Genomic DNA, 17,195 nt, shown 5'->3' with positions numbered 1-17,195 from the left:
CCGTAAATTATCTATAAAATACGTTAAGTTGAAAACGTATTCAAGAGAATAATTTCAAGCTGTTCAATTTGATACGGTCGATTGAGTTGTTTTGCTTTTTACATACAATAAAGATAGTCGGGATCGAACGCCACGCCCCCGCGCAATTCGACTAATTGCCTAATTATTTTTATTACCCGTTTGTTTGGGAACGAGCGTCTCGAGTCTTGACTCATGACCTATTTTTCAATTTAACCTAACATAAAAACACCTATTCGCTTTGTTTTTTTTTACTCCAGTATGTGAGTTTCTTATCAATACTAATATTAAACTATAGTTTGTTTTTGTTTTTTTGAGCGTGCCAATTTTTAGATCTATACGTATTACTAAAATTAAGCTTTGCTTTAAAACCCTATTTATCATTTTCCGTTACAGTATGGGCTGTAAAACATCACAACATTGAATATAGTGCTGAAATCTTATATACATAAAAAGGTACTTTTGTATTGAAATCCGACACGTACACCGAATTTTCGTTCACTATAAAACCGATAAAAAAAAAGACCGCCGACACCTTTATCATACTTCAAAGAAATGTTTTGACTCGAATCTTTAATGAGGGAATTTTGCCTTGAAATAATCCGATAGAGGATTCGGTTGCTTTGTTCCTGATACGGTACACTATGAAATCCTAATGAGGGTCATGTTTATATTAAAACCTTGGGAACGAGATGACAGTATCATTCGTTCGCATGAATGGGGACTATTCGTCACTGCGATTTTTATATTAATATTTCATAAGTAGGTATATCTAGACAACCTGCTTAGTTTCTGGGCATTGTTAAATGTAAGAATAAAATTAAAAATTTCGTCAACGTTTTTGCATTTTTCTAAGTACCTATACACTGATGTAACCCTATAAATTTTTTCCGCATGTATTATAGAATTCTGTTTGTATTATGAGTTTAAAACGCTATAAATATACAGTTATTTTATATACACAATTAAATCGACTAAAATTGGTTGAAAATTGGGTTGAAATTGTTGCCAAACATTCAAACACTTTAACCTACCTACTAAAAATCGTCATCATAAGTGTAATAATATGTTTACCTCAACATGTAGCAAAATATAACCGGTATTTGAACAACGTGCAATAAAACGTAGGCGAAACACTAGTCATATTACCATAATAGTAAAATTCGTGAGCTAAACAACCGTGTCGACTGTTAGGTAATCGAATTTAGTGGGGCCCATTGTGTGACCGAGGCCAAGGTCTTCGTTGTTTACACCGCACGACGTACGTTCTGCGTTGCATTATAGACTTAATATTGTACATTCTTAAAGCTCAGACTCTTAGCTTAGATTTAAACCTACCTGTACTAATATTTAAGTGTTTTTACGCATTAGTTTTAAGATCTCGAGCTGATAATAAAAATATGTTTACGTTAGGAAATCTTTATCTATATCAAGGAACGTTGCAGGCTTTAAAATATCACACTATGACTCATAGATGAAAAAACAACGAGTATCGAATTATCTTGTGTAGAAGGTTTTTTTGTTTAGTTTTTAATAATTATTTTTTTTTAATTCCCATGCAATATAATCACTAATAAGCAAACATAACGTGAATCATTTTTCGACAAGAAAAAGGTTTGTTAAATAGTCCATATACATGTATGTATGTATGTATGTATGACCATTCAAATAAATAAATAAATATTTACAATATACACACACGATCATCTATTTGTTCTTAAAGTAAGCAATTTAATGCTTGGGTCATAAAAAATACACATATACCTAATTAAATGTATATATTACACCCAGACTAGGGGTGGGAATCGAATCCACAACCCCGGAGCAGAAAGTAGGGTCACTACAAACTGCGCTAACGAGCTAGTCAAAAGTGTAAAAATAAAACAGTTCAAGGATCACTGCTGTGTATGATATTCATCTATCATTTACCAAAAAAATAAAGTAAAATGCACAAGGGACAAGGATTTATGTTTATACAGATATCTAAAGACCTCGCTCAAAAATTCATTCCATCAATTGTTTCAAAACAACGTAACAATGTCAGTGTACATTATTAAGCGATTACGATCTTGTTTACAATAATTTACCTTTCAGGTTTACTGTGGGATGCGATGGTAATGGTTTATTTAAGTGATTTAATAAATAAGAAAATCGAACAAGTATGTGATATCTGTCAATAATTTAACTTTTACGACGGACTCGAAAAATCCCACGCCTTCAACTCGCGTACGAAATTAATAGGTTCGTATTCATGAACTGGCAGTTGTTTATTCCTGTCTACGAGCAATCATCATTGTGGGCTTACAGACGAGAGACGATTATTCAATGACACAATGGCTGACGAGTCCTTGTAAACATACCTACAATTACACCTACTAATTATGTAAGTGCAATAGAAATTTCGAGGCACGTTCGATAAATATGCATAAAATTGCGACTCGCAGTCACCTTGGTGGTTTTGTTTCTGTTTTATTTTCGTTCAGCGCCTACAGGAAACACGTTCCTACAATTCGTTCTTTTTGAATACTGTAGAAACCTTAAGTACGTGTAAGTCTTCACAAACATTTCCGAATACCCTAATACGCATACAGTTTAGTTGCACTTCGCTGGCTTTCGTCGCATGTGGTGCTAGAGTTATGCACATACATTTATTAGGTACTGCGTCCACATGCGTACTTTGTATTATATTTATTAACCTTGGATTTTAATCTATATTGTAGTAGGTTAGGTAGCATAATTTGTCGGAGTTTGAGATTGAATGATTTATTTAATGTGTACGAGTATATTATAGGTATATTGTCAGACACAGATTAATAAGTTACGATTTACGAATTTGTCGTGAGAAAACACGTCAAACAAGCTTTAACCAACTACTCATTCACGGCATACACAATTTGTATTTAACCTGCATAAAAATCGACTTATTTGTTATCGAAACCATAAAACAAATTGAATTCAGTCAAAATATATATAATATACCTACAGACAATCGTGATGTGAATTTAAGACATAACTTACGTAATATATTTATAAATTATACACATTCTTTAACAAAATATCCAAGAACAATGTCAGGGTTGAGCGTAAATATATAATCGGTTTTATGTATAGCTGTATTGTTATATGAAACTCGATTCCTGAGCCGGTCGCAGCGGACCGTTCTGAATGAGAAAGTCGACCGGTTCCCGGCACCCACTAGGTCTACTTTCATATCACAATGGATTGCCTTATCTCTAAACTTAACAGACAGCTACTGTGCACTATTCAATTAATGTTAAGAATGTTTTTTTTTTAAATATATATTAGAAATAAATACAATGTTGGGATGTCTAAAAACTACATTTTTTACAACTATAAAATGTTTGTTGGCAATGATAATACGCACATACGTCGGTAAATGAAATTTGCGATAAATAATATGAATGAAAAAATAAAATTATATTATCCACACAAAAATTAGGTATTTTACACAATTTTAATCTTTATTCTTTATCTTTTAAATGGTTATAATTATAATAACAGTTGCCATTTAAAATGAAATAAATAAACAATCTTTTTGGTATTTTATGTACTATAGTTCTTTTTTTAATGTATTTTATATCCTTTTTTACTACATTTTTTTTAATATAGATTACCAGCTATAAAAAAATACATCTCATTAAAAAAAATATGGTCATTTAGTACAAAAATGTTTTTGTTTTGTTTTATTAAAATAAACGAGTAAACGAGTGTAATAAAAGTGTTGTCTCATCGTTCGTCTGACGGAAATACGGTAGACTTAATATGGGTAACCTTGAAAAAACAATGCTTTAGGCCTTAGTTGTTTGTAATCAACAAAAAAAAAAAAACAAGAGCGTATCGTTGCTCCAATTACATAAGAATAACGTGAGGCTTCTTATTTATAATGTTGACATTAAAGTGCGCACGCGACAACAGACCTTAAAAACAAATTAATAAGGTCCTATACCTATATCCGCACGACAACTTATATTGCCTGATTAATATAATGTATGTCGTTTATTTTTAAAGACTAAATATCAGGTACCTATATCAAATAATTATATCTGTGTTTATTTTATAATTATAAAGTAGTATTTTTCCAATGCAACATCGTAATCGTCCTATATAACGTAAACGTTTCAACTTTATGTACCTGTCTACGTATGCTTTATTCATTGATTTATAAACGCCTTTATTGCATAAATCATTGAACAAAACGGTCAAAAGCATTTTCTACCAGCCAATCTTAGGACGTAAATGTGCAGACGTTTATAGACGTGAAAAATCTGAAACAGCAAATTTATATTTTAAAAAGGCGTAAGAAGATAACCAAATGTAGTATTCGTCATGTAAGAAATAAAAAGGAGATCAAGCGACGATTAAATTGTATTATCTCGATTAAGTTATTAAAATATTAAAGATAATTATGTATTAATTGGATGCAAATGTAGCAACAATGTCGATGGTACGTATGTATAATAAATTCCTTTTTTATATCATTATTTAATCGAGGTAGGTTATGTACTAATTTTTTTCGCCTCGTTTATTTTTCAAATGCAGCGTAATAAATGACCTTGTTTACGAGCTACAAACTCTTTTGAATCAATACATAGTGAATGCAATATGGCGATGTTGGCCTTGGATGTTGAATAAAAATAAACATGTTTGTGTCGACACGATTTTGTATGACAGGAGCCGAGAACGCGACTTTGCTCGGACGAATTTTGGACAGTAATATACATTTGAGAATTACTTAATTTTCAAAAACGTAATATATTATACATTAAACCTAAGATACTCATAATTACAATACGATGATTAATATTTCAACAAACGCTCTTGTGTAGTGGTACGTGTGCCATGTACGCGCCTAAACACCGGCAGTTTGCGGGTTCAATTCTCGCTCGGGATGGATATTTCGCACCCTTAATAAAACAAAGATGTAACTCAAAAATCGCAATTTGTGGGAATTGGCGTTTGAAGTTTAGCACTTTTTCCGCATTGTGTTTGATTAAAAATTACCAATTATTTGTAATGCTTTTAATGACTTTTATTATTGATATCAGTAGTTTAAAGTACAGAGATTAATAGAATAATAGAAAAACAACTGTGCTAAAATCTATAATAGCTGTAAAATGGAGATGAAAAAAAAGTTCCGACTTAAATCTCTTTATGCCAAAAATTACTTAATATTTTAGGTAGTATTTCAAAAAAATTCTCTTTAGTATTAAAACATAACAAAAAGTTTTAAAAATAAATCACAATGTTTCGTTTTATGATTATTTAATTGTAATTATGATGTTGTATGTACTAATGCATCATTTTTTTATAAAACGAAAACTGAAATTTATCACCTTTTTTTTTAAATTAAACAAATTTTTATTAATCATCCGATATTTATATATCTCTTTATGGCTACAAATATTGTTTTTTAAACAAAACAAAGACTATACACTATTATAAGAATTAGGTACAATTAGTCTCTAGTACTGTGTGGCTACGGGTACTGTGTGGCTACGGTACCAAAGAATATAGCCACGCCCTCTCTTCCCGTGGGTGTCGTAAGAGGCGACTAAGGGATAACACAGTTCCACTACCACCTTAGAACTTAAAAAGCCGACCGGTGGCGGGATAACCACCCAACTGCTGGCTTTGAAATACACAGGCCAAAGACGGGCAGCAGCGTCTTCGGTGCGACAAAGCCAGTACTGCGGGCACCAACCCGCCTGCCCAGCGTGGTGACTATGGGCAAAACACATGAGTTCACGCTATTTTTGGCGTAAACTTGTGGAGGCCTATGTCCAGCAGTAGACTGTATAGGCTGTAATGATGATGATGAGTCTCTAGTAAATATCTCCTAAAATCACAAATAATTACTAACCACAAATAATCTAATATATAAAATTCTCGTGTCGCGGTGTTTGTAGTTAAACTCCTCCGAAACGGCTAGACCGATTCACACGAAATTTTGTGTGCATATCGGGTAGGTCTGAGAATCGAACAACATCTATTTTTCATACCCCTAAGTTATCATATATGGCAAAACAACGTTTGCGGGGTCAGCTAGTAAATAGTATAAAAATCAGCAGTCTCTTCTTTCTTATATTGTCTATCATCTTGTTTTTGCTCATTGTTTGAATTATCATATGATACACATATATCACACTGACCTTTTTTTGGTTGGTGAAACCCTAAGTTAAATACCGTCGGAATCAATATTTTCTGCACATTTGAATCGTCTCGCCATAAGACTCGACGAATTCCAACCACCAGAGCAGGTTGGGTTTCGAAATGACCAACACCGTAGACCACATCCATACTGTTCGACAGATTATTCAAAATACAGAGACATATAATCAGCCGCTGTGTATGGAATTTGTTGACTGCGAGAAAGCCTTCAACTGTGTCGAGACCTGGGCTGTCCTGGACTCTCTGCAGAGATGTCATATCGACTGGCGATATATCGTGGTACTGAGATGTATGTACGACGCAACGACGATGACCGTTCATGTCCAGGACCAGAGAACAAGACCTATTTCCCTGCGGCGTGGGGTAAGACAGCAAGATGTAATATCACCGAAACTGTTTACCACTGCGCTGGAGGATATCTTTAAGACCTTGAACAAGGCATCAATGTCAACGGTGAATACATCTCACCTTCATTTCGCCGACGATATCGTCATCTTTGCGGATACGTTAGATGAGTTAGGCCAAATGCTAGCCGGTCTAAACGAGTCCTCCCGACGTGTCGTTCTCTGTATGAACTTGGACAAAACGAAAGTTATGTCTAACAACCAAGTCATACCGAGACAGGTATCGGTCGATGGTACCCTTCTCTAAGTTGTTCAGGATTATATTTACTTAGGCCATACTATCCAACTAGGCCGCAACAACTTTGAGAAGGAGGCAAATAGGAGAATTCGGTGGGGCTGGGCGGCATTTGGCAGGCTTCGTTGAGTCTTCACTTCGAAGATTCCGCAATGCTTGAAGACAAAAATCTTCGAGCAAAACGTCCTGCCTGTGTTAACATTACCGAGCCGAGACATGGACACTGACGAAGGGACTGGTCCACAAATATAAAGTCCCTCAACGTGCAATGGAACTGGCCATGCTTGGGGTTTCCCTCAAAGATAGGATTAGAAACGAGACTACCGCGAGAGAACGAAAGTAACCGATATAGCCCACAGAATTAGCAAGTTGAAGTGGCAGTGGGCTGGTCATCTGTGGCGCAGGACCGGTGGCTGTTGGAGCAGACGCGTCCTGGAGAAGAGATCGCGTCTTGGCAAACACAGTGTGTGACGTCCTCTGGCCCGTTGGACCGACGATCTACGTAAGATTGCCGGTGTAAGCTGGATGAGGATTGCGGAAAACCGGGATGTCTAGCGCGAACTTGGGGAGGCCTATGTCCAGCAGTGCATTGCAATAGGCTGAACTGACTGACAAATTTTTGGTTTATTATTGCAGTCAGAGTCAGAAGAACTTTGATTTTCAAACATAAAATTTCTTCTGTTGACAGGCTTATTAAACAACGTATTAAAATCTACAGTGCATCGTCGTCACTCAGGTCGACGTCACTTAGATCTGTGTATTATACTGGAGAAATATTGTAACTGGCCACACTATTGTAATTTCGTCGCTCTCTCAGCTGAATTTGCTCATATTTTGCTCAGTATTTTGTGGTGAATTGGTGTAAGACGTCTTTTCTTCACAATCCGTTGTAAAGTTTTGTGGGGCAGGGTTTTGGGTAGGCATTGAACTATTGGAGCTTGAAAAACTGGATAAAGATGAGCTAGAAGAGCTTGACGATGATGAGCTAGATGAATCGGAACTAGATTAAGATGATCTTGAAGACGAACTAAAGGCTGAGGCGACGTGTAAATGGCTAGTATTATTTAGGTGTCATTTTCTACTCGTCAACTCATAAGTGACAGTAAAATATTGAGTCGGTGTCATCATTTTCGTCAGCTCTGCAGTTACATTTTTGGCCTCTGGAGATATATGTATTTTGTTGATTTTCCTCTTTAACCTGCATAACTTCTTTAGTCTAAAATAACAATAATTCATAACACTGTAGTATATTTTAAGGATGAATAATAATCATAATTATTTAACGTCAAAATAGCAGCATTGTTGAATGACAATGATCTATTCAGTCGTTTTGCCATAAAAGAGTAACAATCATCCATCCATACGTCATCCTCATAAACTTTCACATTTATTACAGTAATCAGATGAAAAAAAATCATAACTTATTACACTATTATTATATTACTTAAAAAGCCGACCGGTGGCGGGATAACCATCCAACTGCTGGCTTTGAAATACACAGGCCGAAGACGGGCAGCAGCGTCTTCGGAGCGACAAAGCCAGCCCTGCGGTCACCAACCCGCCTGCCCAGCGTGGTGACTATGGGCAAAACACATAAGTTCACGCTATTTTTGGGGAAAGCTTATGGAGGCCTATGTCCAGCAGTGGACTGTATAGGTTGTAATGATACACTATTATGTTTATCTTATAACTTTTACGCTCGATACGCTGAAACTTAACAAAAATTGTGAGCTCTAAGACGACTCCGTTTTCAAAACCTATACAAATAAGCACAGCAGTTACAAGTTATTCTTAACTTTTACACGAAAAGGGAATTAATGTTGAAAGTTTTTACTTATCTTTCGTCATTCTAAATAATAAAAAGAAGTAAACAAAAGTGACTTTTATAAATAGCCTTATTTATTACAATAAAGTGATACTTAACCAATTACTCCAACAACTAAGGCATATATTTCAATATAAAACTGAAGTGTTAGGCGTTAACTTTGTAAAATTTGTCAATTTTTAAAACAAAACCGAAGTAAATCCAAATGTTACACATCATTATCAAATGCGTTTTCTGAGAGAATGAAGTATAACAAAAATCATTTTTTTATTTTAAATCCCTTTTAATCTAATATCGAATTATTTGATGTTACTCAAAACGGCAGCACTTTAATCTCCGCTCACTGCCGGTGCATCTCTGAATCACGCCACTTTATAAGAACTGACTTGTCAGTTCCAGTTCATAGAAAAGAGAGCAACAGTCGCGTATCTCTCTGTATCTTATAGTTAAAACGCCGGAGTCGAAGTCTACCTATTCTTTACGCGACGAAGACGGGTTTTCTTGTAAAATCTCCAAATCCACAAATTTTGAGTTACATCTTTGTTTTATTAAAGGTGCGATTTGTATTTCTACAAATATATTTTTTCGGTTTAGATCCTTGTGGGTCTCCCCATAGTGCGTCAGAGAGCACATTGAGCTTGTGCGTCTCGGTTGTTATTGTATATGTTCCTGATAGCGATCGTTACTTATAGTAGTGAATAAATCCGCCAACCCGCAATGGAGCAGCGTGGTGGATTAAGCTTTTCCTTCTCCTTCACGGAGAAATAGGCTTATGCCCAGCAGTGGGATGTTATAGGCTGAATCATAACACACAACACTATTATGTCCATAAATAGACTCCAGTAGAGATCATTAATGTCGTAATGAGTCTGTATTTGTGAATATTAATTCACTTATTTCAAAACTTATATCTATGGAAAAATAGGAACGAATATTAGTAATGATTGTTTGTTACTGTTATGATGTTATTGTTAAATGTATGTATTCTTAGTCATGATATTCGGTTGAAATTTTAAGTCTGTATTGTTCATGTTGTACAAAAATAATTAGTTTTGATCGAAGTAATACTAAATAGAAATAACTTATTTACAATATTTAGGTATATCTATTTTCTAAAATTCGAGTAGGATGTTGTTTATCTACATTTTTATCGAAATAACTTTTTTGTATTGAATATATTGATTTTATTTTCGATATAAAATTAAAATGAAATTAAAATAAATATTTAACTTATTGTAAACTTTTGAAAATATTTTTTCTTAAACATTAAATATAATAACTAGAGCCGGTTTAACATCTTTATTTAAATACTAAATGGTTCATGAATAATATTTGTTTGACTGATTTCATATTCCTAACCAGAAAGCTATTATATTCAATGTGCAAATAAATGAAATGGAAAAATCAACGATTACTCATTTATTATTATATAATTTTCAGTAGGTAAACCTTTTAATGTATGCTAATTTTTATATTAGCTAAAACCATGCTAAAACATAATTTTATTGTACGATTATTTTGCATTATCTTCATATTTAGATAAAAAATATAATTATCTAAATTACTAATTAGTTTGTTTTGTATATTTCACAAGCGCTAAAAGCCGTACAGTATGGCCTAGCCAGACTCGACCATGTTAGACTGTTAGTAAAGTTTGTGTTTAGCAAACAACTTGAGGTCATCTAAAGGTTTAATTTACTTTTAAAATAGCATCTAAAATTTCAAAATAATATATTTTGGTATAATTTATTAGACAACAGCTAACCTTACTTCAAATGTTTAACAATTAACTTTTGTTGCTATAAGTTATTCTTATCCAACCTTAAGTTGTGTTCTAAGTGATCAGATATTATGTCATTTGACACCCTCAAAAGAGATAGTATTACTTGCATACGATTAAAAAACGCCCGTCTACATTACAGTGCAATGCTCATTTATGAATGTGTGTAGAATTTTTATACGTCGGAAACGGATACGAATGCGCAGCTGTCTTAAAGTAATTGAGCAATAGTCTGTTGCAACAGAACCACATTTTAAATACGATATTAAATATAAACTCGTTACTTATGTACGCCAAACTGAAGAACATAATTAGAAATAATAAATGAGCGCGTTAACTTACACCATAAAATATCTATTTAAGATTATGCAGCAAACGCTACTGTTTTAATGACTATGCTTGTAATGTAATAACAAAATCCAAGTTCCGTCGTCGAAAAATGTAATCGGTGTTTTTATTATATCAACGCAAATGTAAACACAATGCTGTTGACACGCCCCGCCGCGATACGAGAGCCGGTATCTAATTCGACTGACCTTGGCAATGAAAAACAAGTTTTTTTCGCGCAACCTTGAAGTTTGTTTTGCATTTTGCTGAGCGCCACCGATATGCCTTGCAAATTGTCTGTTAAACAGATTATAATGCGCCACGAGCTTTTTTATTTTTGACTAATATCACTGTTGAGATATAATCTAACGAGAGTGCTTTATGCTCTTTATACAATACGGAGTAATTGATTGCTCCGTCAGGAGAAATATGTTTTGAGTTATACAGCAATAAAGATAAAACTGCGGGTCGCACGGCAACGGATTACGCTATTTATAAACTTGTCTTTGTTCTCAATTTTTGACTTGAGGCTGAAATGAAAACACATGTATGTTTAAATATGGTAGATGTAAATTCACCGCTATTGCAAAATTAATAAATAATACCAAAGCGGTTTACATAAAATGTAACGTCCGTCATCTCTATGGATCGAATAATAAGTAAAAAAATAAATTCATACTCTCACTCACGTCTTTAAAGTACAAGGTCAGTTGAAAACAATACCTACGTTGTTTTTGTAACAACCAAAACAGGACTACGATATTTTTAAACTTTTGTTTTTCAATAGGTTGTTTTGAAAGGCAATCTGCGGTATTTGCTCCACTAAATTTCAAGGAGTTATAAATGTGCGTTGTAATTTTGAAATTCTAAAATATCGAACGTAAACAGACATACTAAATTGTCTTTGTTTGTACTGTTACTTTGAATTATGCATTATAACGATCAAATTACTTTCTTTGTCTATTCATCTTTGGGTTTTTTTTTTCAGACTATTGTAATCAATTTGGTCTGACATTTTAGGAACATTTAGTTATTTAGTTTAGTTGAAATACAATAATCATTGCTGAAAATCATCCTTTAAAGTTACAAATACATATTATTTGTTTTAAATGTAAAATATCAGTTTCCTTGACAATTTAGGACAGGATATATTATTCTAGTGGCCTTAATAAAAATTCATTTTACTTACAGAGCCGGCGCTGGTGCGAATGGGATATTTTCGAGGAGGTTGGACTTTTCCACATTCAATCTCCTGCCGAAGCATAAAGTCAACTCATATCAGATTAAGGTAAGTCTATGAGGTCTGACATTTTTACTTCCTTATAATAGTGCCATTTGTTTATTTATACAAATCATCATTTTTCATATTAAGTAACGTAAAATACAATTTTTCATATTTTTGTTTTTAACAATCCTAATGGTTATTGCTATCTTTTATAATTAACTGTTTGTATAGTGACAATCTAAATTACCAACAGCAAGTTATCTCAGCCATAAATTCATGGTAAGTAAATGATGGCATCCACTTGAACCACTTACTATCGATTGAAGTGGAAATTGATTAAGATTGGCAGACAAGAAAAACTACTTTGCACTTCCAATAAATCAAGACAAATATTTGGATATATGATCGATTTTGAAAAATATTGTTGTTTATTAAAATTTGTATGTCAAGAAATATCGGGGAGATATTTTTTATTGTTATTTATCGTTTTCAGCACATGAACCACTTAGGAAGGTAGGAGTAATACAATTTAAACTTGCTGCTTTCATTCAATGATAATTTACAATAAGAGGTTCTTTTTTATCACTAAACTCATTAGTTTTGCCATCAACTACTTGGTCCTCTTTATGGTCTGTTAGAGATATTTATTCAGAAAATTTTACACAGAATAAATTATTGTTATTTATAAATGAATAAATCTTTTATATCTAATTCAGTTCAGCATCTGGTCCTCGTGATGTACGGGATGTGTGACTAAAATATTTTTATTACCGAAAAAGGTTTACAGAGGTGAAAGTTTGCTTTTGTTAGAAGTGCCGTAAAAAACACTTTTCACGATAAAACGCCGTCACGGGAGGCGCCCTCGGTCGGTACGTTTTCTACCAAATAAAGGTAACTCTCGTGTAATTTAATCGCGCCACTAGGTGTTTTACGACTACCTTACTGACTTTTCTACTGAATTCAAATGTTTATTTTAAAGCACGTAGCTACAAAAGTCTACTTCGAATCACATTAGCATATAGAACTGTGCAAAGTAAACGTTGATATTAAGTTAGTGTGTTTAGACTATCTTGTATCATGTCATATCAACAAAAACTATAACAATTATGATATATTATAATTATGATATATTAAGATACTACGAGTAGGTACAAGTACACCTTAGTTTTTCAATACCAGTTTTTATGAGACTTGGCGCATTTTAATGTAACATTACTTGGTTCCATAGTTATCGAATTCGAGTTATTTTGCTGCTGTCAGTAACTCAGTACTGAATATATATGTTTGTATGCGACGGCAGTTGGTATCTAATCTCCACAGGCCTTGAGTACGTTGTATGTCAACCGACGGTCATTCGCCCGCCCGCCGTGCCTGTTTCTATTTTTACCCAGCGTTTGTTTGATATTTATTACAGCCCAACGTTTGCAAGTAATTTTAAAGTTGTAGCGATTAAGTATTGTTTCACGCCTGAACATAAAGTCAACGTTATAATGCGTTAGTGTTCTTTCATGACCTCTACATGAGCTCATACAATCAACCAATTATTATCACTATACTTTCAAACGCGAGTGTGTCAAGTTGAATAAGGAATTATAAATCAGAAACGAGGTTTAGGATAATCTGCAATAATAATTTAAAACATACTTCTTACTTTATCGCTTAAACACGACCGGTATTGTCTCGTACAATCGTTTTGCTCAGCGTCGCGTGACAGCACCTCGTTTGTATACCACCTGGGGAAACTTCATATATTTGTGTTCCCATATATTAGTCTATTCGAAGAACTTTTATGGAAATAGTCAATTGCAAAATTAATGTCTAAAGAGAAACTGTTACAGAATTGCTCTCCCTTTAATTTACCGTTTATTTCATTTGGTCCTTCATTAGTTTTTTCGGCTGTTTGTCTTGGATGTAAAAACAGTAGTATGTCGAATATTAAGTTACGCCACGGTTGATAACAGTGACGAGCGAATCGCGTTTTTGTAAATCAGCATCATTAAAGCTGCGACTACTTTTTCTATTTATGGTCAGCATATTGATCAGACCGGTTAGCTGTACATTCCAAACTTGGCTTATGAATTCATCGTGTAAGCAATTTTCACATCGGCCGGTACATGAGCTGGTCAAATCTAACTACTTGTATTTATGGTTCAACGAGCACTTAACTTAATTAAAAGAATTGTGAGATTTATTTAATTTATTCAAACTAAATAAAATTGCTAATATACTGTTTAAATTTTGAAATCATTATTGCATCTTATTAAAGTTTACTTGTGTTAATAAAATCATACTCGCTGTATACTACAGACGACATAAAATCGTAGCTATTGTGTCATTTTATTATTTTTATGTCATTTACTAACATTCTATTGTGACAATATACCAGAATAACATGAAAATGCTTTGTGCAGTGAAATATTTCAAAATATTTTATTGTTGTGCAAATAATAATTCCACTCGTCAGAAAGATGCGGCGGACGCGCGGTCGTCCATGTAACTAAATCCGACTGACTGCGCTTGGCTACCCAATACCCCACTCAAGGCTTCCCATGTGGATTAGCACCGTGTTTTTTTCTTTTAAATCGTCTTGCCGAGCTCACAACAAGATAATGACTTTATTATTTTGGCTCCGACTCATATTGGAATTGATAAATCGGATAGCGTTAAATTGAAAACTTTTCCGATCAGTGAAATGTTTGCATGGACCATTACTGATTTTTAAATTGATTTTTAGTGCTAATGCAGATGTGATTCCGCAATTTTAATAATAAAACATGCTTTGAATGAACTCGTAGTAATAGGGTTATTATACTGTTTGCTGTTTTTTATCGTGTATATTTAATTCATAAATCAAACGGTATTGTGCTGTCATGAGTTTTATATGGCTTAAAAATTTATTACAAATGCGTTACGATTTTCTTAACGATCCATAAATGGCATGAAATAAGAAAGTAGCCGGCTAATAGATACAATAGGGTTGGATTGCCAGCTAGGTCTTGTAGTGCAACTTTCATGGACTAGAAAAACTCGTAGCTCGATGTTAGCATGACGTACAATCTTATACTAGTACACATATCGATCGTTTCGTAAGACATCCATTGACGTAATTGGATCGTTGGTATGTTTTATACAATTTTTTATGGTCCTTAAATCGTGAAAAATGTCAGCAGCGCTAACTGTGTCGCAACTGGTCGCTTGAGCATTTTCTATTGCCTGATTTCACACATCGTTTATAAATACGATCGTTACGATCGAAAAGACTAACTTAGGAACTTAGTCTAACGAGTACTGGTTTCAGTATTTCGTGTGTCTCCGATCAACTTTTTATAAAGTTATCGCAAGTATCCACTTGCAGAACTTTTAAACCATAGATGGAAATGGCTTGGGAGCCGGTTTTTGTAATCATCGGTCTATATTGAATTCAATCTGGATAAGACTGCCTTGTTTGCATATTTTACGAGTTGTGTTAAATATCTCGACGTTGTAATGAAATTGACTGTTGCTCGTCCATCTCTCAAGTAGACCTTATTCAGCTCAATAATCCTTTTTTTATTTTTTACTCAAAAAATTACGAAAAAAAATTTTTATGTACCCTAATCACTTACAGTATTTGTTCATATAAAAAGTTTTTCTTAAAAATGTTGGCAAACTTAGCTCTACCAAGAAGGTTAACTTTCATTTGCTAATATATTAAATTTGATTCCTAAAATTTTCCATGAAATCTATTAAAAAGGTAAAACACTTGTCTAAATATTACTTGCTGCGTGCAATAAACTTAACATTTTAAGTCTCACTCATATTCTGCAATAGAAGTAAAATTTCATTTCAATTTAAATTGACAATTTGCCTGGCTTGTCTTGTACGTTTATTCTCGCTTATCTAAATTCATTGAGTGACTTGTAAACAAAGTAATTTCACTGTGCTCTTTATGCAAACCGCAATATGAGCCCACACTTCGCCCACAATGATCGTCTGACTCTAGACACGTACGCACACAATGATTCATTTTTATACACACACAAAAAATATTGCTTGACGTTTAGGAACTTTTTGCAATAACTAGAAGCAATAGTTATCAATAAGTAATTTTTCTAAAAGGAAACAATTATGAAACTGATAACCGCTACTGTTTTCTGTTTAATATTTTGATTTTATTATTATTATATTTTTAATGTGTAGATATGGAATAAAGTTATATTGTACTAGTTTAAAAAAATCCACATACAGTCATCGCTGCGTAGACTTAGCATAAAAAAATAAAAAAATATATAGTATAGATACGAATACGTAATCATCTTTGATTAAAAAAAATGTTACTGGAATATTTTGCAGTATTTTTCGGATTTCAACAGATAAAAAAATGCCACGGTGATTCAAACTGGGCCAGTATTCGTTTATGTATATCGTTATTATTAGATGATAAAATGAACTTAAATGCTTTTTCGTCGTGACTTAACACACCCGCCGTCTTAAAATACTTCCTAGGCTATTAAAATGTTGTAAATCGTAGAAGTTGGTATATTATTAAAAAAAAAATATATATATATTATAACGTGCCATGATATTTTCGAAACATACATTTATTTAACTCGTAACACACAATTTTTCTAAAGGTTTAGATGTTGTAATCATGTAAGTTTTTCACCAAACAAGATAGTATACATTGTAAGACACGTTGTTGCTATTGGATATTAGAATAGAACTAGAGCGGTCGTTGACCTCTGCAAATACTATTATTATCTCGATAACACTAATAATGTTTGGATAAACATGCTTGATTCTGAGCCAAATTTGAATGTACGATTTATTGTTGTAATAAATAGTTATAATGTGAATGGTGTAGATGTTAATAGGGTTACGTAAGAGTTTGTTGGCATGGTCGACAAGCGGCAGTGGTAACCCTGAAGTCGGGCGTGAGGTCGACGCTCGCGCACGTCCCACTTAGAGTGCACGGCTGCGCCTGCGCCACAACGATTGCAAATCTCTAGCGCATAGACTAAACTAACTAATGTCGTCATGTTGATTTGTTGCGTTTCTATTCGTTGAATTACGATAAAACTTTATAAAAATTCTACTTATATTTATAGTAACAATTTTCTATGGAACACAGTTTTGCCAATAAAAACCATCATCATCTTCCTGCCCTTATCCCACTTATGTAGGGTCGGCACAACATGTTTTTCTCTTCCATC

General features: G+C 33.7%; 1 protein-coding gene across 1 annotated transcript in view; it reads left to right on the top strand.

The window, feature by feature from the left end:
• Positions 1–17,195, top strand: part of LOC123655489 (headcase protein) — a 55,891-nt gene that overhangs the window by 15,566 nt on the left and 23,130 nt on the right. Inside the window, exon 2 of the mRNA XM_045591267.1 lies at positions 11,970–12,066. Within this exon, the coding sequence (XP_045447223.1) occupies positions 11,970–12,066 (97 nt within the window). The remainder of the gene's footprint in view (positions 1–11,969; positions 12,067–17,195) is intronic.

The sequence above is a fragment of the Melitaea cinxia genome, chromosome 8 (genome assembly GCF_905220565.1).
Source record: "Melitaea cinxia chromosome 8, ilMelCinx1.1, whole genome shotgun sequence".
NCBI lineage: Eukaryota > Metazoa > Arthropoda > Insecta > Lepidoptera > Nymphalidae > Melitaea > Melitaea cinxia.
Note: the sequence above shows the minus strand (reverse complement) of the source record. Positions and strands in the feature narration are given on the sequence as shown.